Source organism: Macaca fascicularis, chromosome 5, assembly GCF_037993035.2.
Source record: "Macaca fascicularis isolate 582-1 chromosome 5, T2T-MFA8v1.1".
NCBI lineage: Eukaryota > Metazoa > Chordata > Mammalia > Primates > Cercopithecidae > Macaca > Macaca fascicularis.
In genome coordinates this window covers 153,069,439-153,095,200 of record NC_088379.1, presented here as the reverse complement: position 1 = coordinate 153,095,200, position 25,762 = coordinate 153,069,439, and the positions used below count along the sequence as shown (strand labels likewise).

Here is a 25,762-nt window from a genome sequence, read left to right as displayed (position 1 = left end):
CCAACCTCATCCTAACCCCTTGAATATAAGGTGTTGGAAGAAATGGACTATGTTCTATTTTTTTATATTCTGCCTTAAAAATCTTTGTGGAGGCCGGGCGCAGTGGCTCAAGCCTGTAATCCCAGCACTTTGGGAGGCCGAGACGGGCGGATCATGAGGCCAGGAGATCGAGACCATCCTGGCGAACACGGTGAAACCCCGTCTCTACTAAAAAATACAAAAAAACTAGCCGGGCGAGGTGGCGGGTGCCTGTAGTCCCAGCTACTCGGGAGGCTGAGGCAGGAGAATGGCGTGAACCCGGGAGGCGGAGCGTGCAGTGAGCTGAGATCCGGCCACTGCACTCCAGCCTGGGCGACAGAGCCAGACTCCATCTCAAAAAATAAAAATAAAAATAAAAATAAAAATAAAAATAAAAATCTTTGTGGAATGGAATTAACTCATTGTCTGGGAACACATGTTAGATCCTAGAACCTCTTTTTCTTGTTTTCCGAGGGCCTTGCTCCTCAACCTGCCTGTCTGTAAATATCAGTTACCTCTACCTTCTCTCATCCACAGGGGTGCAGTTTCCCTCAAGGCTCCCGGCAAAATGGAATTCAGTCTCCCAGGCTCACCTTTGCTTCTGCCCCTGAGTGTATGTGCCTACTTAAAGAGTCTTGATGTTAAGTAATATATAAAAATAAGAGATATCGAGAGAAATAATACCAGGAAGTTACAGCTTTCCAGAATCTTATCCCATGCCTATAGTCTTGGGCCCTAGTCTAGAATTCTTAGCTGAGTTGCAAACAGATAGGACAATCCTGGCTTTTTATCCTGTGTTTACCCTAAAGATATAGTTCAACACACTCCTATCCTTGCCAGCTTTCAGAAAAATAAGCTAAAGACTTGAAGATGGGCTCAGAGCTGAATGGTGTTTGCCTTGGCTCAAGTGGACTCTTCATCTAGAGGCCTTCATACTCAAAGGTGACATTCTGCTCCCACAGGATGCTCTTTACTCACTTAACATTCATTAAGAGTTGATTTTTGTTCTTTGGATTTTCTGATCCTACTTTTTTTTTCTTTTCTTTTTTTTTTTTTTTTTTTTGTGTAGACGGAGTCTTGCTCTGTCGCCTAGGCTGGAGTGTAGTGGCGCGATCTTGGCTCACTGCAAGCTCCCCCTTCTGGGTTCACACCATTCTCCTGCTTCAGCCTCCTGAGTAGCTGGGACTACAGGTGCCCACCACCACGCCCAGCTAATTTTTTGTATTTTTAGTAGAGATGGGGTTTCACCATGTTAGCCAGGATGGTCTCAATCTCCTGACCTCGTGATCCACCCACATCGGCCTCCCAAAGTGCTGGGATTACAGGCATGAGCCACTGTGCCTGGCCCCATTTTTTTTTTAAGTGAGCTAACAAAATAGGTCATCACTACCACCTCTATCACCTTTTAAAATTTTTTTTAGTTTTTTTTTTTTTTTTTTTTTTTTAGTTCTTTCTTCAGGCCAGGGTTTGTGCTTCTTGCTTTTTGTGCAGTATATTATTCATTTGAAACCATTTAACAATATAGAAAGTAGGCATTACTCTTTGCATTTTATAGATCAAGATACCAATGCTTAGAAGCATTGAGCCACTTGGCTGAGGCTCTGATAGCTCCTTATTGACTGAGGCAGGATTTAGACCCAGATGGACCCTGGTTGTGAAGCTGGTTCCTTTTTATCGTGTTTTCTCCTCCCTGCCCTTCGTTTTTCTACTTTTCTGTTCTTATGCTATTGATTCTTAGAGAACTGCATGTCACATAATCTGTATTTTCTCAGTTGGGACCAGGCCAAGTATAACAAAATGTTGCTTCTTGATTTCAAAATAATAATTGAAAATTGTAAAAGACAACTTTTATTGAATGCAGTAACTTTTAAAATAATGAGATTAACTTTTAAACAGTTACTGAATTATTCTACAGTTAAAAACAATACCATAGTTTAAAACAATAGAAAAAAATGATACCTCTGATTTATTTTTAAACTCAACTTTGTTATTGTTAAGTCCATAAAGCAATTTTGCTTTTATTTTCCCTTTAATTTAGTTCATCTGGTTTTCCTATAAGTCTTTGAATTTGTGTTACACGTGCACTAACTGACCTAAGCATCCTGGTACTTCATCCAAGTTTATCCTAACCTTGAAAGGTTTCTGTCTTCTAGAATGGCTGCCTTGTGCCCAAAAAGCTGCCCCAACCTTAAGCAGGAGGTACACTGAACTCGAGTACACAGATGGATGGATGACTAAAGTTCCCTGAGTCCTACTGGACAGATTTTGGTTGTGTGTTGTGTTGGTTTAATATGAATTAAAGAATGAGACACACATTATATATTTGTGTAGGTGTAATTTAAATTTTTAATGTTTACACAACTAAAAATATAAACGACAAAATTTTCTGAAAATGACATGTCTGCAACAGTCCCTTACAACTTTCCTATTCTATTTGTGGAAGATGAAATATTGTTCTGGGGAGAAAATTATCCTGGGTTGTTACAGTAACAAATTTTTGAAGGGTATTTATTTTTTTAAATCCTTCTAGAACAATCCTGGCATTTGAAAGTCTCTGTTTTTGAACACCCAAAGGAGAAAATCTTCCAATATGTTCATAAGACAGCGGCCATTTTTTTCCATTCTGTATGCCTACAATCTAAAAGTCTTAGTTACATTTACTGAAAATTCATAGAGTGAATCTTAGACTACAGCCAACCAACCCTTATGCAAATGATTCGTGACCTTGCAACATATTGGAGGTTCCCCATAAATACTTGTTGAATTAAAACAAATTTAAATTACGTTTAGTTATTTCTTTGAACTTTAAAGTTTACTCAGTTCAGTGTATATTAAAGATGAAATCTGTGGTTTTGTATTCAATCTCATAATATGCAAAAGGCACAGAATGTCAATTGTGGGTAGAAACACCGGCTGCTAGAGTGTGCTTCACTCAACATTCTGTTGCTTCTGTTGCTTCTCATTTCCAAAGAGCACCTTCAATGTCTTATTAGACCAACAGCAAATTATATTGCAAATCATATTGAAATCATATGATCATATCAAATCATATTTCAATTATATTGAAAACCCTCTCCTGGCCTTGAGGCACAGCAATATTATCAGACTTTCTAAATTCTGTTTCCAGCTTTACCTTTTTGGGAAGTCACTTTATCAATTCTAGTATGAGTTTCTTCTGGTGAATAGCAGCAATAACAATCTCACCTATGTCATAGGGTTGTTGCATGGGTTAACTAAGAACTATAATGTGGCATTAAAATTTTATTTTAGAAGTGGAAACCTCTCTAAGGTGCTGTACAACGTCATGAAATGTTATATTTATCAGTTACCATTTTTACCATGGATATTGATTGCCTTTGTGTAATTATCTACACCTACCCATATTCATTAAGAGCCTTCAATTTTTAGAAAAGGCATTAGATTATTATAATGGTGGGGTTTCATTTCTTCACTTTGATAGATTTCCCTGTGCTGTTACTATTGTTTTATTGTTATTATTACTAAGATTTACCATAATGTTAGAGAATATACTTTAGATTAAATTATTTTAATTACATTAAGTGATGCACATTATTTTTATTGAGTATTTACTGTAATTTACTTAGTAATTCTTAAATCAAGTGAACATGATGGTACTACACTGAAGGGAGTGCTTTGCAGCCTTTTCACTACTTTGCAGCAAACAGTGGGCCTCCCTCTCTCCTTTTCATTAACCCATGACTCTTCAGGCTTCACTCTCCAGTTTGTGCTCACCCAGCATGTGATCTCACCTAGTTTTATGGCTTAAAATAACGTCCGTGAGCTGATTACATATCTAGCCCAGCCCTCTTCCTAACCACAGACCTGATGCCTCCACTTGGATGCCCATCAGGTTTCTCTGACTTGCCATGCCCAAGACTGAGTGCGGTCATTCCTCATAAACCATTGGCTCCTTCTGTCTTCCCCTTTTTAACTAATGACAGTTCCCTTTTTCTACTTGTTTAGCCTAAGAATCTTAAGACGTCCTTAACTCCTCATTTCCTCTGGTCTGTCAGCAAACCCTTGCAGCTCTACTCTCAGAATACATCTAGAAACTCACCACTGCCACTGCTACCACAATGACCCAGCCCACTTTCCTCTCTCCCCTAGGTTACAATAATTGCCTCCTACCCCTGGTCTCTCTAGTTCTGTCTTTAGTCCACTGCAGTCAGTTTCAACACAGCAGCCAGGGTGATGCTGTGAAATGTAAATCACATCAAGTGACTCCTCTGCTCAAAGCCCTCTAGTCTAGTGGCTTCATCTCAGAGTAAAGGCCAAAGTCTTGAATATGACCTCTAAAGACCTATGTGATGTGGCTCACATTAGCTGTTTATCTCTATCTTTTCTTACTCTCTACTCATTCTCTTCTGCTCCTTCACCCTGGTGTCCCTGCTATTCCTAGAACATGCCGAGTAATCAGCCCTCACCTTCCTCCCTACCACATTTGCTTTTCCTTCTTTCTGGTATATGTTCTCTCCTAGATGTCCACACAGTTAGATGGAAGGATTTATAGGGCTGATGGATTTATAGACCTTTATTTAAAAATCACCTTGCACGTTCCCTTCATTTTTCTTCCTAGTGCTTATTACTATCTAACTAATCTTACACATTTTATCTAATTACTTTGCCTAATGTGTCTCCCCCAAATCTAATGAAAGTTAAGAGCAGAGGCTTTTGTCTGTCTTGTTCATCACTGTATCCCTAGTGCCTCTAGTAGTGCCTACTACCCAGTGGGTGTTTAGTAAATATTTTTTAATAAATACTAATAAAGCTAGACTACAATTTCATATTTTGCCAATAGATGCCACTCTCTAAGCCTGTGCTGTGCCCACATCTGAGTTTTTTTAGTTCCAGATTGTTTTACAGAATGGAATAGTTTAACATTTCCAATTGTGTAATTTGAAAGTGAAATTACTGTGAAATCCCAGTGAAGTCACATGTATAAATGGTGGGCAGGCATAGCAGCTTAAACAGCTGCAGTAGGGCTTTTGTTTAGATTGATGCTGTTGTGACGTCTACAGGAAATGTGCACTATTGCCTGAACCCATGCAGCTATCAAAAAATTCAAACAATGGAGAAATATGGCTGTACTTATATGAGAACATGTTTGGAAATAAGTGTAATGTTATCATGTGTAATCTAAAGTCTCAGCTGCATTAAGCTGACCATCTCCTCCTCTATATTATCCACAAATCATGTATTTTTACTTTTTTGAGGAAGAGTTTTCACGGCAGGATAGAAGTAGTTTTATATTCTGAGTATACATATTAATGTTTTGTACTAGTATACTCTATTTTAACAGTTACTTTTTATTATTTTAATCAGGGCAACACAACTATTTATGTGCTGGAAGAAATGATTGCATCATTGATAAGATTCGACGAAAGAATTGTCCTGCTTGCAGACTTCAGAAATGTCTTCAAGCTGGAATGAATTTAGGAGGTAAGTTTTGTATTTGTAGTTTAATAAGAATTGTTAATAGGTAATGCAACACCACTCAGATCTGAGTACTCTCGAAATTGAAAACGAAGCCAACAGGGAGCAAAGTTTCTGAAAATCCAATGAGTTCTGTTTTCATGCTAAAACATTTTAGGAGAGAAATATTTATTAGCTGGAGTCAAAAAGAGGTATGTTTTATGGCTATAGTTCTAGTGAATTTTTCAAGCCTGAATTTGCTAAGTTTCAAGAACTGGGCACTTAACAAAAAACAAAAAAAAATGAATGACTTTTATATAAACCCATAGTTAATAGTTTTTATTGCCACATCTGTTTAGAAATTAGACCTATATGTGATAACATTACCCACATAGGAGTACATACCTAACTTTAGAGGTAAATGTAATAAAGATATATATGAAAAAAGCTTTGAAATGTTATAGAGGCTCACTAAAAGAGGGGGAGAGGGTAAAAAACTAGAACCAGTTCAAAAGTATACAACATCCGTGAATAGGAAGACTCAGCATCCTTAAGATATAAATTTTCCCTAAGTTAATTTGTAAATATAGTATAATTCTAAGAAAAATACCAATTGATTATTCGAAATCCCTAAAGAATAGCCAGGAATATTCTAGAAAAGACAAATAATGAGAGGAACTAGCTCTACCAGATAGGAAAGTATACTATAGCTACAATAATTAAAATAATCTGTGGTATTTGGTTATCGATTGTTAGACAGATTAACAGAAGGTCAAGAAATAGATCCAAATAATATAGGAATTTTGCACATAATAAAACTGACATTTCAGATCAGTGGGGGGATGGGAGATTATTCAATAGAAAATACAACTGTGACAATTGGATGACCATCTGGAAAACAAGAAAGTTGAATACCACCTCTTAACTATACTCCAGAATAACTGCTGATGCGTCAAAGATTTAAACTTAGAAAAATAACCACAGAAGTACTAAAAGAAAACATGAATTTTTGTTAATACTCTCCAAGTAGAGAAGACCTTTCCAAATCCCACTATCTGTGGGTTTCATATTGCAGATTCAACCAACTATGAATTGAAAACATTTGGTTTAAAAAATAAAAATACAAAAATACAAAATTTGAAATACAATGTAACACATATGTATATAACATAACATTCACATTGTATTAGGTATTACAAGTCATCTGTAGATGATTTAACGTATACTGGAGGTTGTGCGAAGGTTATGTGCAATACTGGATTCAGGGGGTCATGGTGGACAGGAGGCAGGACTAGATTGCAGCTCCAGAAAAAGCAGCATGTGGAGGCTTGCATTGTAAATTTTAGCCCCAGATCCACTGCAGGAACAAACCAGCAATCCCAAGAGGACCCACAGACCCTCTGAAGGAAGCAGACTGCTCCTGTAGGACCTGGGAGACGCCCTAGCTACTGTGAGTCCCCCAGCTGCAGAAGTGGGAAACGGAGACCCTCCTCTCCTGAACACACACCCTACTGGAGAAGCTGAAGGTCTGTTTGTGGGAGAAGTTTCTGACTTTACCTGGAGCTGAGTCAAGTTAGAGAGCCCAGCAAAATACAGGGGTAGAAGAAGCAGCAGTAAGGTCCTGGGAGCTCACTGGGTCACCAAGCAGCCCATTCCTGCCTGGCACCACAGGGATCCATCAGGAGGGAGGCCAGAGGAGCAAGGGGTAAAACTCCAGAGGGAGAAGGAATTCTCTAGCTGAACTTTGTAACAATTTGAACAGGGCGAGACGCCTCCTTGCCAGAACTCCGGGGAGGGCCCAAATCAGGCCTGCAGACTTCACAGGCAGGGGGAGAACTAAAGCCCTTTTCTGTGGCAGCTGGGAGGCAGATAGCCTTGGGCAAGTTTTCAAACCCCTCTTGCCTTCTCCCTGGAAACAGACTCGGGGCTGTTGGGGCGGCTCAGTGGGAATGAAACCAGCCCTTCAGTTTGCCTGGGAGCAGGGTGAGGCCTGTGACTGCCGGCTTTCCCCCACTTCCCTGACAACCTGCATGACTCAGCAGAGGCAGCCATAATCTTGCTTGGTACACAACTCCAGTGACCTGGGAATCTCACCCCCACCCCCCACAGCAGCCACAGCAAGACCCACCCAAGGAGAGTCTGAGCTCAGACACGCCTAGCCATGCTCCCACCTGACCGTCCCTCCCTATCCACCCTGGTAGCAGAAGACAAAGGGCACATACTCTTGGAAGTTCTTGGGCCCCACCCATCACAGTTCCCTCAGCACACTACTGCAACTGATGATTTCTGGAAATCGCCACCTCCTGGCCGGAGGCCAATCAGCACAAAAACAGAGCATTAAACTACCAAAGCTAAGAATCCTCACGGGGTCCATTGCACCTTCACCACCTCCACTGGAATAAGTGCTGGTATTCACACCTGAGAAACCCATAGGCAGTTCACATCACAGGACTCTGTACAGACAACCCCCAGTGCCAGCCTGGAGCCAGGTAGATTTGCTGGGTGGCTAGAAGAGAGACAACAATCACTGCAGTTTGGCTCACAGGAAGCCACATCCATAGGAAAAGGGGGAGAGTGCTACATCAAGGGAACACCCCGTGGGACAAAAGAATCTGAACAGCAGCCTTCAGCCCTAGACCTTCCCTCTGACAGAGCCTACCCGAATGAGAAGAAACCAGAAAACCAACCCTGGTAATATGACAAAACAAGGCTCTTCAACACCCCAGAAAATCATACAAGTGCACCAGCAATGGATCCAAACCAAGAAGAAATCCCTGATTTACCTCAAAAAGAATTCAAGAGGTTAGTTATTAAGCTAATCAGGGAGGGATCAGAGAACGGCAAAGCCCAATCTGAGGAAATGCAAAAAATGATACAAGAAGTAAACGGAGAAATATTCATGGAAATAGATAGCTTAAAGAAAAAAAAAACAATCAAAAATTCTAGAAACTTTGGACACACTTTTAGAAATGTGAAATGCTCTGGAAAGTCTGCGCAATAGAATTAACAAATGGAAGAAAGAAATTCAAAGCTCAAATACAAGGTCTTTGAAATAACTCAGTCCAACAAAGACAAAGAAAAAAGAATAAGAAAATACAAAGCCTCCAAGAAGTCTGGGATTAAGTTAAATAACCAAATGTAAGAATAATTGGTGTACCTGGGGAAGAAGAGAATTCTAAAAGCCTGGAAAGCATATTTGGGGGAATAATCAAGGAAAACTTCCCCAGCCTTGCAAGAGACTTCAACATCCAAATATAAGAAGCCCAAAGAACACCCAGGAAATTCATCACAGAAAGATCATCGCCTAGGCACATTGTCATCAGGTTATCCAAAGTTAAGACAAAGGAAAAAATCTTAAGAGCTGTGAGACAGAAGCACCAGGTAACCTATAAAGGAAAACCTATCAGATTACTGACAGCAGATTTCTCAGAAGAAACCCTAAAAGCTAGAAGGGATTGGGGACCTATCTTCAGGCTCCTCGAACAAAACAGTTATCAGCCAAAAATTTTGTATGCATTGAAACTAAGTATCACATATGAAGGAAAGATACAGCCATTTCCAGACAAACAAATGCTGAGAGAATTCGCCACCACCAAAAGAACTGCTAAAAGGAGCTCTAAATCTTAAAACAAATCCTGGAAATACATCCAAAAGAACCTCTTTAAAGCATAAATCACACAGATCTATAAAACAAAACAAAAAAAAGTTAAAAACCAAAAACAAGAAAACCAAAGTACAAAGGCAACAAAGAGCATGATGAATGCAACAGTACTTCACATTTCAATAACAACATTGAATGTAAGTGGCCTAAATGCTCCACTTAAAAGATGCAGAACCGCAGAATGGATAAAAACTTACCAACCAACCATCTGCTGCCTTCAGGAGACTCACCTAACACATAAGGACTCACATAAACTTAAAGTAAGGGGGTGTAAAAGGCATTTCATGCACATGGACATCAAAAGCGAACAGGGGTCGCTATTCTTATATCAGACAAAACAAACTTTAAAGCAACAGTGATTAAAAGAGACAAAGAGGGACAGTATATAATAATGATAAAAGACCTTGTCCAACAGGAAGACATCACAGACCTAAACATATATGCATCTAACACTGGAGCTCCCAAATTTATAAAACAATTACTAATAGACCTAAGAAATGAGATAGACAGTGACATAATAATAGTGGGGAACTTCAATACTCCACTGACAGCACTAGACAGGTCACCAAGATAGAACGTCAGCCAAGAAACAATGGATTTAAACTATACCTTGGAACAAATGGACTTAACAGATGTATACAGAACATTCCATCCAATAACTGCAGAATACACATTCTATTCAACAGCACATGGAACTTTCTCCAAGATAGACCGTATGATAGGCCATAAAACAAGCCTCAGTAAATTTAAGAAAATTGAAATTATATCAAGCACTCTCTCAGACCGCAGTGGAATAAAATTGGAAATCAACTCCAAAAGGAACCTTCAAAACCATACAAATACATGGAAATTAACCTGCTCCTGAATGAGCATTGGGTCAAAAACAAAATCAAGATGGAAATTTAAAAATTATTCGAACTGAATGACAGTAATGACACAACCTATCAAAACCTCTGAGATATAGCAAAAGGAATACTAAGATGAAAGTTCATAGTCCTAAATAACTACATCAAAAAGTCTGAAAGAACACAAACAATCTAAGGTCACACCTCAAAGAACTAGAGAAACAAGAACAAACCAAACCCAAACCCAGCAGAAGAAAGGAAATAACCAAGATCAGAGCAGAACTAAATGAAATTGAAACAAACAATACAAAAAAAGAAACCAAAAGCTGGTTCTTTGAAAAGATAAATAAAATTGATAGACCATTAGCAACATTAACCAAGAAGAGAGAAAATCCAAATAACCTCACTAAGAAGCAAAACAGGATATATTAAAACTGACACCACTGAAATACAAAAGGTCATTCAAAGCTACTATGAACGCCTTTGCACACATAAACTAGAAAACCTAGAAGAGATGGATAAAGTCCTGGAAAAATACAACCCTCCTATCTTAAATCTGGAAAAATTAGATATCCTGAGCAGACCAATAACAAGCAGATTAAAATGGTAACTAGAAGGACTGAAATGGTAACTAAAAAATTATCAACAAAAAAAAGTCCAGGACCAGATGGATTCACAGCAAAATTCTATCAGACATTCAAAGAATTGGTACCAATCCTTTTGACAGTATTCTACAAGAGAAAGAAAGAAGGAACCCTCCCTAATTCATCACCCTAATACCAAAACCAGGAAAGAACATAAGCAAAAAAAGAAAACTACAGACTGATATCCTCGATGAACATAGATGCTAAAATTCTTAACAAAATACTAGCTAACCGAATCCAACAACATATCAAAAAGATAATCCACCATGATTAACTGGGTTTCATACCAGGCATGCAGGGATGGTTTAACATATGCAAGTCAATAAATGTGATATGCTACATAAATATAATTAAAACAAAAAATCACATGATCATCTCTATAAATGCAAAAAAAATGCATAAAACAAAATCCAGCATCCCTTTATGATTAAAACTCTCAGCCAGGCATGCTGGCTCACACCTGTAATGCCAACACTTTGGGAGACCGAGGTAGGAGTATCACTTGAGGTTAGGAGCTCAAGAGCAACCTGGCCAACATGGCAAAACCCCGTCTCTAGTAAAAATACAAAAATTAGCCAGGTGTGGTGGCATGCACCTGTAGTCTCAGCTACTTGGGGAGGCTGAGGCAGGAGAATCGCTTGAACCCAGGAGGCGGAGGTTGCAACGAGCCAAGATCGCGCCACTGCACTTCAGCCTGGGCAACAGAGCGAGACTCCATCTAAAAAAAAAAAAATCTCTCAGCAAAATCGACATGCAAGGGATATACCTTTATGTAGTGAAAGCCATCTGTGACAAACCCACAGCCAACATAATGCTGAATTGGGAAAAGGTGAAAACATTCCCTCTGAGAACTGGAACAAGACAAGGATGCCCACTGTCACCACTCCTCTTCAACGTAGTCCTAGAAGTCCTAGCCAGAGTAGACAAGAGAAATAAACAAACAGTATCCAAATTAGTAAAGAGGAAGTCAGACTGTCACTGTTTGCTGATGATATGATCGTTTACCTTGAAAACCCTAAGGACTCCTCTAGAAAGCTCCAGAACTGATAGAAGAATTCAGCAAAGTCTCTGGATACAAGAATAATCTACACAAATCAGTAATTCTTCTATACACCAACAGCAACCAAGCAGAGAATCAAATCAAGAACTTATCCCCTTTTACAATACCTGCAAAAAAATGAAATAAAATATGTAGGAATATATCTAAGAAAGGAATCTAAAGACCTCTACAAGGAAAACTACAAAACACTGCTGAAAGAAATCATAGACAACACAAACAAATGGAAACACATCCCATGCTCATGGATGGGTAGAATCAATATTGTGAAAATGACCATACTGTCAAAAGTAATCTACAAATTCAGTGCAGTCCCCGTCAGAATACCACCATCATTTTTTGCAGAATTAGAAAAAACAATTCTGAAATTCATATGGAACTGAAAAAGAGCTTACATAGTCAAAGCAAGACTAAGCCAAAAGAACAAACCTGGAGGCATCCCACTACCTGATTTCAAACTATACTATAAGGCCATAGTTACCAAAACGGCATAGTACTGGTATAAAAATAGGTATGTAGACCAATGGAACAGAGTAGAGAACCCAGAAATAAACCCAAATACTTACAGCCAACTGTTCTTTGACAAATAAACAAAAACATAAAGTGGGGAAAGGACATTTCAACAAATGGTGCTGGGATAATTGTCTGGCCACATGTAGGAGAATGAAACTGGATCCTCATCCCTCACCTTATACAAAAATCAACTGAAGATGGATTAAGGACTTAAACCTAATACCTGAAACTATAAAAATTCTAGAGGACAGCATTGGGAAAACCCCTTCTAGACATTGGCTTAGGCAAGGATTTCATGACCAAGAACCCAAAAGCAAATGCAATAAGAACAAATATAAATTGCTGGGACCTTATTAAACTAAAGAGCTTTGCACAGCAAAAGCAACAGTCAGCAGAGGAAACAGACAACAGAGTCAGCAGAGTAAACAGACAACCCACAGAGTGGGAGAAAATTTTCTGTACATCTGACAAAGGGCTAATACACAGAATCTACAATGAACTCAAATCAATCAATAAGAAAAAAAATCCCATCAAAAAGTAGGCTAAGGACATGAATAGACAATTCTCAAAAGAAGATATACAAATGGCCAACAAACATATGAAAAAATGCTCAACATCACTAATGATCAGGGAAATGCAAATCGAAACCAAAATATAATACCACCTTACTCCTGCAAGAATGGCCATAATCAAAAAATCAAAAAACAGTAGATGTTGGCATGGATGCAGTAAACAGGGAACACTTCTACGCTGCTGGTGGGAATGTAAAGTAATATAGCCACCATGGAAAACAGTGTGGAGATTCCTTAAAGAACTAAAAGTAGAACTACCATTTGATCTAGCAATCCCACTACTGGGTATCTACCCAGAGGAACAGAAGTCATTATTCAAAAAATATACTTTCACACGCATGTTTATATCAGCACAATTCACAATTGTGAAATTGTGGAACCAACCCAAATGCCCATCAATCAATGAGTGGATAAAGAAACTGTAGTGTATGTGTGTGTTTGTGTGTGTGTGTGTGTGTGTGTGTATGATGGAATACTATGCAGCCATAAAAAGGAATGAATTAACAGCATTTGCAGTGCCTAGATGAGATTGGAGACTATTATTCTAAGTGATGTAACTCAAGAATGGAAAACCAAACATCGTATGTTGTCACTGATATGTGGGAGCTAAGCTAGGAGGATGCAAAGGCGTAAGAATGATACAATGGACTCTGGGGACTTGGGGGGAAGAGTGGGACGGGGGTAAGGGATAAGACTACAAAAGTGGTACAGTGTATACCGCTTGGATGATGGGTGCACCAAAATCTCACAAATCACCACTAAAGAACTTATTCATGTAACCAAATACCACCTGTACCCCAATAACTTATGGGGGAAAAAAGATTATGTGTGATACTGTGCCATTTTATGTAAGAGACCTGAGAATTCGTGGATTTTGGTATCTCAGAGCAGGGGATGCGTTTTCCAATCCCATGAGGATACTGAAAGATGACTATGTAAAATAAACTCAGAAGCTATTAAAGCAAAAAATTGAGAAAATGAACATTACTTACAAATCAAATATTACTGTAAAGGCCTTAAACAACATGAAACTGGAGGAAATACAACTTATAAACAAGGGTTAATTTTTCTCACAGATAAAGAGCTCCTATAATTTTATAAGAAAATAAAACACAACTCATTAAAAAACAGGTAAAGGATATGAACAGAACAATTGCAGATAAAAGAAATACAATTCATTCTTGAAACACATGAAAAGATTCTAAATCTAATCATTATAATAGAAATGCAAATTAAAAATGTAATGAGATGTAATTTTTTTGACAAGGATAAAACATTTTTATGACACTGTTTGATGAGAGTATGGAAATAAAGTTAAAGTCATTGATGATCTCCAGCATTTCAGGTGGGAGAATAAATTGGTGCAACCCCTATGGAGAGCAATTTGGCTATTTCAATAAAATGTTAAAAGACACATACCCTTGGACTCAACAATTCCACTTTTAGGAATTTATCCTACGTATATTCTTGCAGTGTTAGAAATGATCTCTACATAAAATACTCATTGTAGCATTGGTAAATATCAGAAATTTATTAAATATTCATCTGTTGAAGATGGATTAAATAAATTACAGAATACTCTTCAGACATTAATAAAAATAAAGGGAACTCTGTATATATTAATATGGACTGATCTCCCAATTAGTATTTAGTGAAAAAAATAAGGTTGTAAAATAGATATACAAAATATAGCATACATAATATATACATAATATAGCATACAAAATATGCTATTTTAGAAAGCATATTGTATAGAACATTTCTGGAATGTTGTATGAGATGCTTGTAGTGGTGGTTGTCTCTACAGAGAGGACTTGGGTAGCTGGAAGATGCAATAAGAAGGAAAACTAATTGTCACTAGATCCTTCTGTGCCTTTGAATTTTGTATTGTGATGGAAGCATGTGTTGTGTACACATAGTACCTGTTTTTAAAAATGTAGTTGAAAAAACTAATTAAATGAGACTTCATCTTCTTTGCTTTGATCAATGAATTAACTGGCTGGCTAATCAGGATGGAGTAAAGAGGACTTCCTATAGAGCAGAGCAGCTCCTAGAAATCAAGGGAACAGTGAGCTTGGCCTCACTGCTAATGTGAGGACATGCTCCAAGCACCAACACCAAATCAGACAGAGGGCCACACTGGCTAAGAGGGCAGGCCCTGGAACCAGACTGTGGATGGGAGCCCTTGCTCTGCCACTCACTGAACTTGTAACCTCAGGCAAGTTATCCTTTCTTTGTGCTCCAGTTTCTTTTTCCTCACATTGCATTGATCAGCATACCTACCTCTCAGACTGTGATGAGATTTGATGAGTAAATGTATGGTGAAAAGAAAGCGATCGCTGAGTGGGTGTTAGTTGGCAGTGGTGGAGGTGGTGAATGTGGGGTGGGTCATTGTGGCTTCCATAGTGCTTTCACACATTATCTCATTTTATCCTGCCAACCTCTGAATCCCCAGCAAAGGTATTATGGCCCCATGTTTTTGTAATGGTGGGCCTCTGGTGCCCAGAGAAGTTATGTGACTTGCCCAGGCAGTGAGATAATTAAACTAGATCTTGAACTTCTGAGCTCCTTTTCTGGTGTCTCTAGTGCACCACGAAGTCCCCTTGTCTGATATTGGAATCATTACAGATGTGGCCCAAAAGATTACCCTCTGTAGTACGTGAGCGAGAATCAGAAGAGATTATTGATAATTTAAAATCTAGATGACAAGGGTACAGCCACTGGTTGTAAAGTGAACTCAATCTCTTTTGTAAAATCCATCAGCTGATTTCTTTTTTAAAAAGCACATGCTAGGAAGGTATGTTTTAATGTATCTGTATCTAACGTGTAGAGTACTTTACAAATAACATATATTACATAAAATATATAAACGTTATTGTAAATATGTATATGATATGTATAGTCTTATTCATGCTGTAATATATGGTTACTGTTGGTTACTAGAAAAAGAAAATGCCGGCCGGGCGCGGTGGCTCAAGCCTCTAATCCCAGCACTTTGGGAGGCCGAGACGGGCAGATCACGAGGTCAGGAGATCGAGACCATCCTGGCTAACACGGTGAAACTCCGTCTCTACTAAAAAATACAAAAAACTAGCCGGGCGAAGTGGCGGGCGCCTGTGGTCCCAGCTACTCGGGAGGCTGAGGCAGGAGAATGGCGTGAACCCGGGAGGCGGAGCTTGCAGTGAGCTGAGATCCGGCCACCGCACTCCAGCCTGGGCGACAGAGCCAGACTCAGTCTCAAAAAAAAAAAAAAAAAAGAAAATGCCTATCTTTATCTTTTTTTTTTTTTTTTTTTTTTTTTGAGACGGAGTCTTGCTCTTGTCACCCGGGCTGGAGTGCAGTGGCACAATCTCGGCTCACTGCAACCTCTGCCTACCGGGTTCAAGAGATTCTCCTGCCTCAGCCTCCCAAATAGCTGGGATTATAGGCGCGCACCACTACACCAGGCTAATTTGTGTGTGTGTGTGTATTTTTAGTAGAGTTGGGGTTTTGCCATGTTGGCCAGGCTGGTCTCGAACTCCTGACCTCGTGATCCGCCCACCTTGGCCTCCCAAAGTGCTGGGATTACAGGTGTGAGCTACCACACCCAGCCTATCCTTATCATTCTTGCCTCATAGGGTATTCTAAGGATTAACTGAGTCAGTAACTTAAAACAGGATTTCTTAATGTCTGCACAGTTGACATTTTGGGCCTGATAGTTCTTGTTGTAGAGAACTGTCCTGTGCATAGTAGGGTGTTTATCAGTGTCCCTGGTCTCTACGTACTAGATACTTGTGGCAGTTCACTCTCCTCCAGCTGTGACTACTAAAAATGTCTCCAGACTTTGCCAAATGTCCCCTTGGGGCCATTGAGCACTACTGGTTTAGCAATAATAGTAAGAAAGTATTAGGTATTATTTTCTATCGAACTATATATTCCATCAGAGGAGGAATTGGTGTTTGTTTTTTTGATGCCTTATCCTCAATGACTGCAACAGTACGGGGGCACAAAGTTTGTTGTTCACTGGTTGTTGATTGAATACGTGAATAAACAATTGGCATTTTTGAGGGTTTGCCATGCTCTGAGCACTCTGCTGAGCCATTTTATGCACCGTCCCACTTAAGCCTCACAGCAGTACTATAAGATACATACTCTTCATGTGTCCATTTTACAAGCGAGTTAATGGCATGGAGGTTAAAAATCATCATCACTGGTCATCAGAGAAATGCAAATCAAAACCACAATGCGATACCATCTCACACCAGTTAGAATGGCTATCATTGAAAAGTCAGGAAACAACAGATGCTGGAGAGGTGTGGAGAAATGGGAACACTTTTACACTGTTGGTGGGAGTGGAAACTAGTTCAACCATTGTGGAAGACAGTGTGGTGATTCCTCAAGGATCTAGAACTAGAAATACCATTTGACCCAGCAATCCCATTACTGGGTATTTACTCAAAGGATTATAAATCATGCTGCTTTAAAGACACATGCACACGTATGTTTATTGCAGCACTATTCACAATAGCAAAGACTTGGAACCAACCCAAATGTCCATCAATGATAGACTGGATTAAGAAAATGTGGCACATATACACCATGGAATACTGTGCAGCCATAAAAAAGGATGAGTTCATGTCATTTGCAGGGACATGGATGCAGCTGGAAACCATCATTCTCAGCAAACTATCGCAAGGACAGAAAACCAAACACCACATGTTCTCACTCATAGGTGGGAATTGAACAATGAAAACACTTGGACACAGGGTGGGGAACATCACACACTGGGGCCTGTTGTGGGGTGGGGGGGCAGGGAGAAGGATAGCATTAGGAGAAATACCTAATGTAAATGGCAAGTTGATGGATGCAGCAAACCAACATGGCACATATATACCTATTTAACAAACCGGCATGTTGTGCACATGTACCCTAGAACTTAAAGTATAATAATAATAATAAGAAGAAGAAGAAGAAGAAGCTGGCTCAAGGCCACCAAACCAGAGAGTAGCAGAGCCAGAACCCAGATCTCTGTTCCTGGTGGCAAAGCCTATGCGCAGCCATACTCCGCAGGTCCCCTGTAGGCAGAGCGGCTCAGCTATCTTTTAAAGACAGCCATGGTACAAAGTGTTTAGCTGGCATCCGCAGTTATCTATAAGTGAGGTTTGGCACAGTATGTGATACAAAATTCACATAATTTGTTACTGGTTTTTGCATATACAGGCTAGGTTTTATGGGTTTTGGTAAAAAAATCTTGCTGAAAAAAGCTCACTCTGAATCTTGAGGTCATTTAAAAAAGGAGGTGAGTCAAAAATGGGCAGAGTGAAAACTGGTATTTATGAAAGCAATATTTACTTTAGGTTTAAGTTACAATTTAACCACTCTGGTTCATGAATTAAATAATTAACTTTTATTAGTTGTCCAGTTGCATACATTGTAATTTTTTTTCTTTTATGATTTACTTTGAAGTCTTGCTTTTAGTTTCAACTTGGGAAAAAGAAACACCAGCAATCTTACATTTAAAAAAGATAATGTGAAGTTTAACTTCGAATGTGAAGCAATTTCTAAAATTCAAAACGTGAAAACCCTTTTATGCGTGTTTCGATCTCACTGCTATTTTCCTAGCAAAGCAAAGTGGTCCAGTTTCTTTTACCTGCCTTCTTCTTTACTATCTCTTTTGAGAAGTAAGGCAGATGGCAACATAGTGTAATACTTGGAAGACCTTTTCTTTTAGCAAATGGTCATGACTCCTGGAATAAAATCCAAAATACTAGAGAATATTTTTTTCCTATCCGATCAGTTGGTTAGCATGCAGTCCTAATCGTGTCCCCAAACTGGCCTCTCCTTTAGAATGTGGGAGGAAGAAAGAATGAAGAGTGCATAGATTTGTATCTCTCAGAAATTAAAGCTATAGAATGTGCCTCTTCTCATTTCTCTAGACCCGCTCCCTCCCTCCTGCCACAAGTACTATTCTTTTTCCTTAAAATCCTGCTGGGCTGTAGGCAGCATGCAAAGGAAAACACAGCAGAAGATGTGAGAATGTTAACAGAGAAATTGAAAGGAAAATAACAGTTCTTTGGCCCTAAGCTGAGCCTGTCACTCTTGGTATAGCCCATATTAGTGGATCTAAAAAAGCCCGGTGGCTCTCTGTACATGAGAATTTTCTGCTTGTATAGCTTTTTTCAAAGGAATTAATTCACTTCACTTTTACCAGTGTTCTGAAGGGAGTGGTCTATACATGCCTTTTAGAGCTTTTTCTAAAATATGTAAAGCATAGCACTAAAGTTAGCCAGCCCTTAGACCAAGAATGAGTCCTTTGAAGGGTTTCTAGCTTGACTGTCCCCTGGCCATAGAATATAGAGGGGATCATAGAGTTTTCCATATTCCAGTCCTCCCATTTTACAGATGAGGAATTGGGAGTCCAAGATGGTATCATTAGAGACTTGAAAAATACAGTCTAAGGATCCTAATCAGTCCTTTTCCCTTCTTTCTAAACTACCCCTGTCACTTCACATTTTGATAGGACTCTAAGTTCTCTTTCACATTCCTTTAGTGAAGACACTAAAATACTAAAATCATGCTTCCTGTAACTTTAAAAAGGTAGACTTTATAAACCACAGTATATTTCTGAAACTGGTTCATAATTCTGGTTTCAATGTACTTCCAACAAGTATCTGTAGTTTTCCTTAATCCCAGAAATCGCTTTACTCAGTTTGGCAGGATCCTGTAAAGGTGGCCATATCATGTCCCGCTTTTCCTCTTAGAGTGGGACACCTCACAGGAAAAGCGAGAAGGATCTAAGACACAGGAAGCAGGAGCAACAGCAGACATCATGGTTGCTTTTGAGAGTTGGAGAGAAGGCAGCTAGGAGAAGAGGGAAGGGAAACAATGCCGATACTGGGAATCATTCACTAAAACAGACGCTCTTGTACATTACTGATAACAGTGGAACCACAGTGGGGAAAATACTTATGTTAGAATACATCCACATAATGCAATATTAACGGGCCAATAAAATTATGTCCATGAAAATTTATAACAACATAGAAGAGCCTCTGGAAAAAGAAACTAATAATACAAAATTAATATGCAAAATTATTTAGATTACTTACTCTGTGATTACGACCACACTAAAAGGTTTGCATGTGTCAAAAGATTAGAAGCAAATGTTAGAACACCAAGGGTGGTTTGCTAGTGAAGTAACATTATGACTGCATTTTTTTCTTATCTCCTTTCTAGTTTATTAACAATATGAGCATATTTTATAAAATTTAAAGAAAAAAAAGCTCATAATTATGAACCAAAAAGAGAAGCATTAACACTAACAATGTTAGTCAGCAGAAGAGGTAAAGACACACAGGTGGCCAAAGGAGTTATCCCTGAGCAGAACGGAGGAGAAAAGATTAAAAAAAAAAAAGCCATCAGTAAGTTACCTGCTGTGCAATACTTTTAAAAACTGAAATGTAGAAGTGAGCAGAAAACAAAAGACCCAGAGACCAAAGAGTTAAAGAATCGTGACTGACACACCAAACCCAGAGAGAGATCTTTTTACTTGAAGAAAATTGGCTTTATCTGCCAGCAACTTGCTACAACTAGTTGGCATGGTCACCTGCAAAACTCACAGAGTAGGTCTGGTGAGAGAAATTACAGGATCAACGCCAGCGAGAGAATAGGTTTAATATCTGAAATCCAATAAGAAAAACAATTTTTATGTCTTTAAAGGGTCTCCCAAGGCAGGATATGCAGTAGTTGTAGAAGTTTAGAAAGCCCAAGTGTATTGAGTTTTATAAAAGAGATACCATTCCTCAATTTTTTTTTCCATTCTCCTTGCTTACAGACAACAAGAATTTCAATGGGACTTCTGAACAGTAAAGTTGGGAAAGAAATAATAAATTTTTATAAGTCAGTGAAAGTATAGTTTTTGCATCTTCACATATAAGCTAAGTCATATTAATTGTCATAGTAAGGTAACTGTTGAATTAAACAACTGGTGTTTTTACACTGCAGAATTTCATGGAGGAAATTCAGGGTTGGCTCTAAAGCAGATAGATTTAAAAGATTTGCTGTATCTCTTTTTAAAACATTTTTTTCTTTTAAATTTTAACTCTTGGAATTACAATTTGCAATCAATATATACATTAATTTTTGTTAGCTTCATTCAAAACTCTCATTAAATTGGTGTCTTATTTTGTGAATGATGACATCTTAGAACAGAAGCAGTGCAGGCATTGAATGCCAGTGTTCATCCCTCCCCAGAAATATATGCAATTTTATGAACTCACTCATGCCTGGCTGAGCTTACCCAATGAGTCTGCTTTTCTTATGTCTTTTTAAATATAAAATTCAGAGATGTTGGAAAAATTGGGTATACAGATACCCTCTGTTGCTTTCAGTTTTCCTTTACCTTTTTCATTGCAGTCTGTCCTGGTAGATTGTCATTCTAGCCTTCCTTAAAGGGCCTGAGAGCTTAGCATTTCAGACTTTTTAGGCATAGGAAATCTTGTCATTTATCCTTGGTGGTCTCAAGAAACCTAGAATCTGAACTGTTCTTTCTCTTTCCAAGCAACATCCTCAATACACAGTTCTCTTTGGGCCAGGACCCCCAGCAGCCTCCCAGTTTTACACACTCACTGATATTTTCTGTAATACACAACTGTTAACTCTGTTAAAATCGTTTTGTGGTTTCTGTTCATGACACCTCACATTGTTACATTATTTCAGGTCACCGCAGATAATGGAGTTTTATTACAATATTAATAATTGCACAGTCTGTGTGAACTGCTGGACTATCACTTAGGATATAAGAGGCTTTCAATTTCTAGGATTTTCTCTTTGTTTTGTTGTTGTTGTTGTTGTTGTTTTATTATACTTTAAGTTCTAGGGTACATGTGCATAACGTGCAGGTTTGTTACATATGTATACTTGTGCCATGTTGGTGTGCTGCACCCATCAACTCGTCAGCACCCATCAACTCATCATTTACATCAGGTATAACTCCCAATGCAATCCCTCCCCCCTCCCCCCTCCCCCCTCCCCATGATAGGCCGCAGTGTGTGATGTTCCCCTTCCGGAGTCTAAGTGATCTCATTGTTCCCACCTATGAGTGAGAACATGTGGTGTTTGGTTTTCTGTTCTTGTGATAGTTTGCTGAGAATGATGGTTTCCAGCTGCATCCATGTCCCTACAAAGGACACAAACTCATCCTTTTTTATGGCTGCATAGTGTTGTTGTTTTTTACCTGCTTCTTTCTGCTGTTCGTACTCTACCTCTCTTCGTCCTAACACGTTGCTTTTGCATCCTCTTGGTTTTCAGTACAGGTTTCTACTTAATATATTCTCTCTGCCTGTCTCTCAGTGTCATTGACACCTGAGTATCCTGCGTTCAAAGTTCCCAAGAGGAGGTTCCAAATTAACTGATCAGTCACCACCCAGAACAGGGCTTCCCATTGGGCCGAGAGAATACAGACAATGTCTGTCTTTGACCCCTTGCCCTTTCCTCAATCATGCTGGTGTGGTCAGATCACAGGGCCCTGTGGTAGAAAGTGGGAGAACCTTTTGAGAAACATTTTGACCCCATTTTTTCAGAAAGGAACTGTGACTATAACAATCAGAGTATAATAAACACATCTCTAGTACAAACCCATAACAGTTACAGGCATCTATTAATTGCAGAACATCCTTGAAATCGTGTCAAAATTTTCAATATCCTAATTTTTATCTACGTATTTTATGTTATCCATACATTTAAAAGTGAAAAAAAATCAGTTTTCAATAAGCAGATGATCAAAGTGAAATATTAGCTTCATGCTTCTTGAAACAGAACTCTTGAAGGCTTTTTTTTCAAGATGGAGTCTCACTCTGTTGCCCAGGCTGGAGTGAGGTGGCGCATTCTCAGCTCACTGAAACCTGCGCCTCCCGGGTTCAAGTGATTCTCATGGCTCAGCCTACCAACTAGCTGGGATTACAGGTGTGCGCCACTACACACGGCTAACTTTTAGTAGCGATGAGGGTTTCACCTTGTTTGCCAGACTGGTGTCTAACTCCTGGCCTCAAGGGATCTGCCCCCCTTGGCCTCTCAAAGTGCTAGGATTACAGATGTGAGCCACTGCACCTGGCCCTGAAGGCTTTATTTTGGAGTCAAAAACGTTTTACTATGGGTACTTTGAAAACACACGAACCAAAGCAAGACAGAAAAGCATAAATTAAGCAAATCTCCGAAGCTTTAAAAAAATTACTAATTTAATGTGTAAGGTGGACATTCTCTTGTAGAACATTACCTCTATAGCTAAATTGTTCTCTGTGCCTAAATGCCAGCACTGACCCCAGGCCCTAAGATTGAGGATGAGTTCTGGGGTCAGGGATGAGATGAGGGATATGGAGATACTAGGGAAGTGAGGGCAGATCACTTACAACCAACCATCATAGGTTAATACACTCAGTCATCTCAGAAAGGGATGATCAGCCATCCTAGGTAAAGTACCTGCCTGCTCTCTGAGAATTGACTGGTGTCATCTGCCTCAGACTTTTCTCAAAGTTGTAAACATCGCATTCACTTACTTTCTGTGACTGGGTGTGTCCACTGAGGAATATAACTTAATGTTTTTTTTATTTGAAAATCTAGTGACTAATGATCTGATTATTGTTGGCTTTCTGAACAGACATCCTACTTTCCCCATTTTCACACTGAATTATGTGATTGTGAAGATGGAGAAGCTGTTTATGTTACAATAAAGTCTTCTGTTCTCAGCTCTAGAATGTACCGAAAACCATTCAGCTAACTTTCCTTCAGCTAACAGTCCTTCAGTCTTAGTAGTAAATGTATGATATTTAATATCATTAGTATCTTTTCAGATGATGATTTTTCTGAACAGATAACATACCTTTAAAGGCTAACCCAATTCTAACATATTTTAAAACTATTGATTTGTCAAATTATAAAATGCATACTCGTTACCATGATTAATAAAGAAGAGTAAAAGTTATTTGTAATAAATTGGAATAAAGATGGGGAGTAAGAGTCAAATGTTTGCTGAGCAGTTCATTTGCTGCTTAAAAACATAATGATTTACAGTTTGACAGAGAGGTTCTTAAAAGCCAAATTAGTAGAACTAATAAAAATGGCTTCATTAGAATGTGCTGCTTCATTATTTTGAAAAGAATACTTAACAACAATATAAAGGCAGTTTCTGATGTAGGTCATGAAAATAAGAAACTCCAAAATGTAATTGTTCTTCTTCCTTCAGCATACTAATGCGAAATATTTTAAATGGGAATGAAAATAAGCATATATTGTTATCACATAATTATTTTTCATATTAAGATTAATTTGTATAGGGGGATCACAGTATTTAAAAAGTACATGTCTGATGAATCAATTCATTTATTCAGTAAAAACCCATCACATGCCTCTGACATACAAGGCGTCCCCTGCAATGATGTGATTGTGATAATAAGAAGGTAGGCACTGGCCTTGCTCTTTCTAGGAGCTAATCTTTAAAATGAAGAAATTTATTGTAGATCTGATAAACACTGGAAATTTAGCAAAGAGACTCGAAGAGTGCCTTCAGTGTTGATAATGGCCCAAATCCCTAGAGTTCTTTCTCTTTGCTTCAAAGTGGTATCCACAACTCCTTGACTTCCATCTACTGGGAAAAGGTAGAGGCATCTCAGGATGGCTTCATGTGACTCTGTCCCTCACTGCATTGGTAGGTTCATCCCAGATGCTCTCTTTGTACATCCATCTCATCAAATGGCCCTGTGCTATCTACTGATGTGTGCATGGGTGCTGTCTGGAAAGAGCAGCTCCGCCTCATGCAGTCTTGCAGAAAGCCCACTCACCTTCCTAACCGCAGACCACCTCAGTTACAATTTCAACATCTACAGTAGACAGAGTTGCTCCCTGAACTCAGAATATGAAAATCGGCCCCTCAAATTCTTACCAAAAAATGAATCCAGTTTTACTATAAAGGTTTCTAGCTCTTGTGAAAGATACTAGGAAATGCCTGGGAGGCAGGCTAAGACTAGGGTAACCTCTTTCTAGCAGCTGACTTTCTTTCATCTCCCTTCAGCTCTGGAACCACCTTGACATATTACTGTTGCCCCCAAGAAACTCTTTGCAACTGATGGTCAGCAACTGCTAGAGAAACTGGGAGGCAAGCTTCATGAACAATTTAAAATTTTTATTTTTAGTTTATATTAGAGATAGAATCTTGCTATGTCGCTTAGGCTGGAGTGCAATAGTGCAGTCATAGCTCCTGGGCTCAAGTGATCCTCCCGCCTCAGCCTCCTGAGTAGCTGGGACTATAGGCTCATGCCTGGCTAAAAAAAATTTTTAATTCTTACAGATTTCTTTCAGTTCAGTTTTCTTACTCTAGCAGTCTTCAAATCAAGCCATTCTTAATTCCAAAATTAGACTAATTCACAAGTAAAAATTCAAACTGTTTCATCTTTATTTACATATGAAGACATAAAATATACTACAGTAGAAAAATAGAAAAATAAGAAATGAAAGACATATTGGAAACATTTTCATATGTTAATTAGATATATAATGCATGCATATAAATATATATTTTTAAAGCAAAAGACTTAAATCTCATGGCATTAAAAACACTTTTCCATCCTATATATACTCATATTTTTAGATAAATAAAGTTGAGTCAGATTAGAAATTTTAAGCCAAATTCAAAAGCTTTTGTGGAGGAATAATGGGACGTCTAGGCTGTAAATAAGCTATCCTGTTGAACAGTTCTCACTGCATCTCAGAATCATCTGTCAAGTCTTTCTTTTAAACGTACTCACCCATGCCCTGCTCCTAGAGATTCTTGTGCAGTAAATCTGAATGGAGCACGGACATCCTTCCTTTTCTAGACCTCTGTTGTGCATCAGTTCACCAGGGCTAGGAACCACTGCTCCAAGGGTTGCTGACATTGGCAGCATTCTTCTTAGGATAAGAAGGTCCTTTCACTGATTTTTTTTTAACAGGCCTCTAGCTGTTTTGTGTGTGTGTGTTTTGTTTTTTGATTTAGTGTAATTTTATCTTTT

The 25,762-nt window shown here is 38.8% G+C and overlaps 1 protein-coding gene across 8 annotated transcripts in view; it reads left to right on the top strand.

Annotated features, from left to right (window-relative positions):
• Positions 1-25,762, top strand: part of NR3C2 (nuclear receptor subfamily 3 group C member 2) — a 365,999-nt gene that overhangs the window by 242,648 nt on the left and 97,589 nt on the right. For all 8 annotated transcript variants that reach the window (XM_074040565.1, XM_015450892.3, XM_015450891.4 and 5 more), the window contains exon 4: positions 5,362-5,478. In XM_074040565.1, coding sequence (XP_073896666.1) covers positions 5,362-5,478 — 117 coding nt within the window. The remainder of the gene's footprint in view (positions 1-5,361; positions 5,479-25,762) is intronic.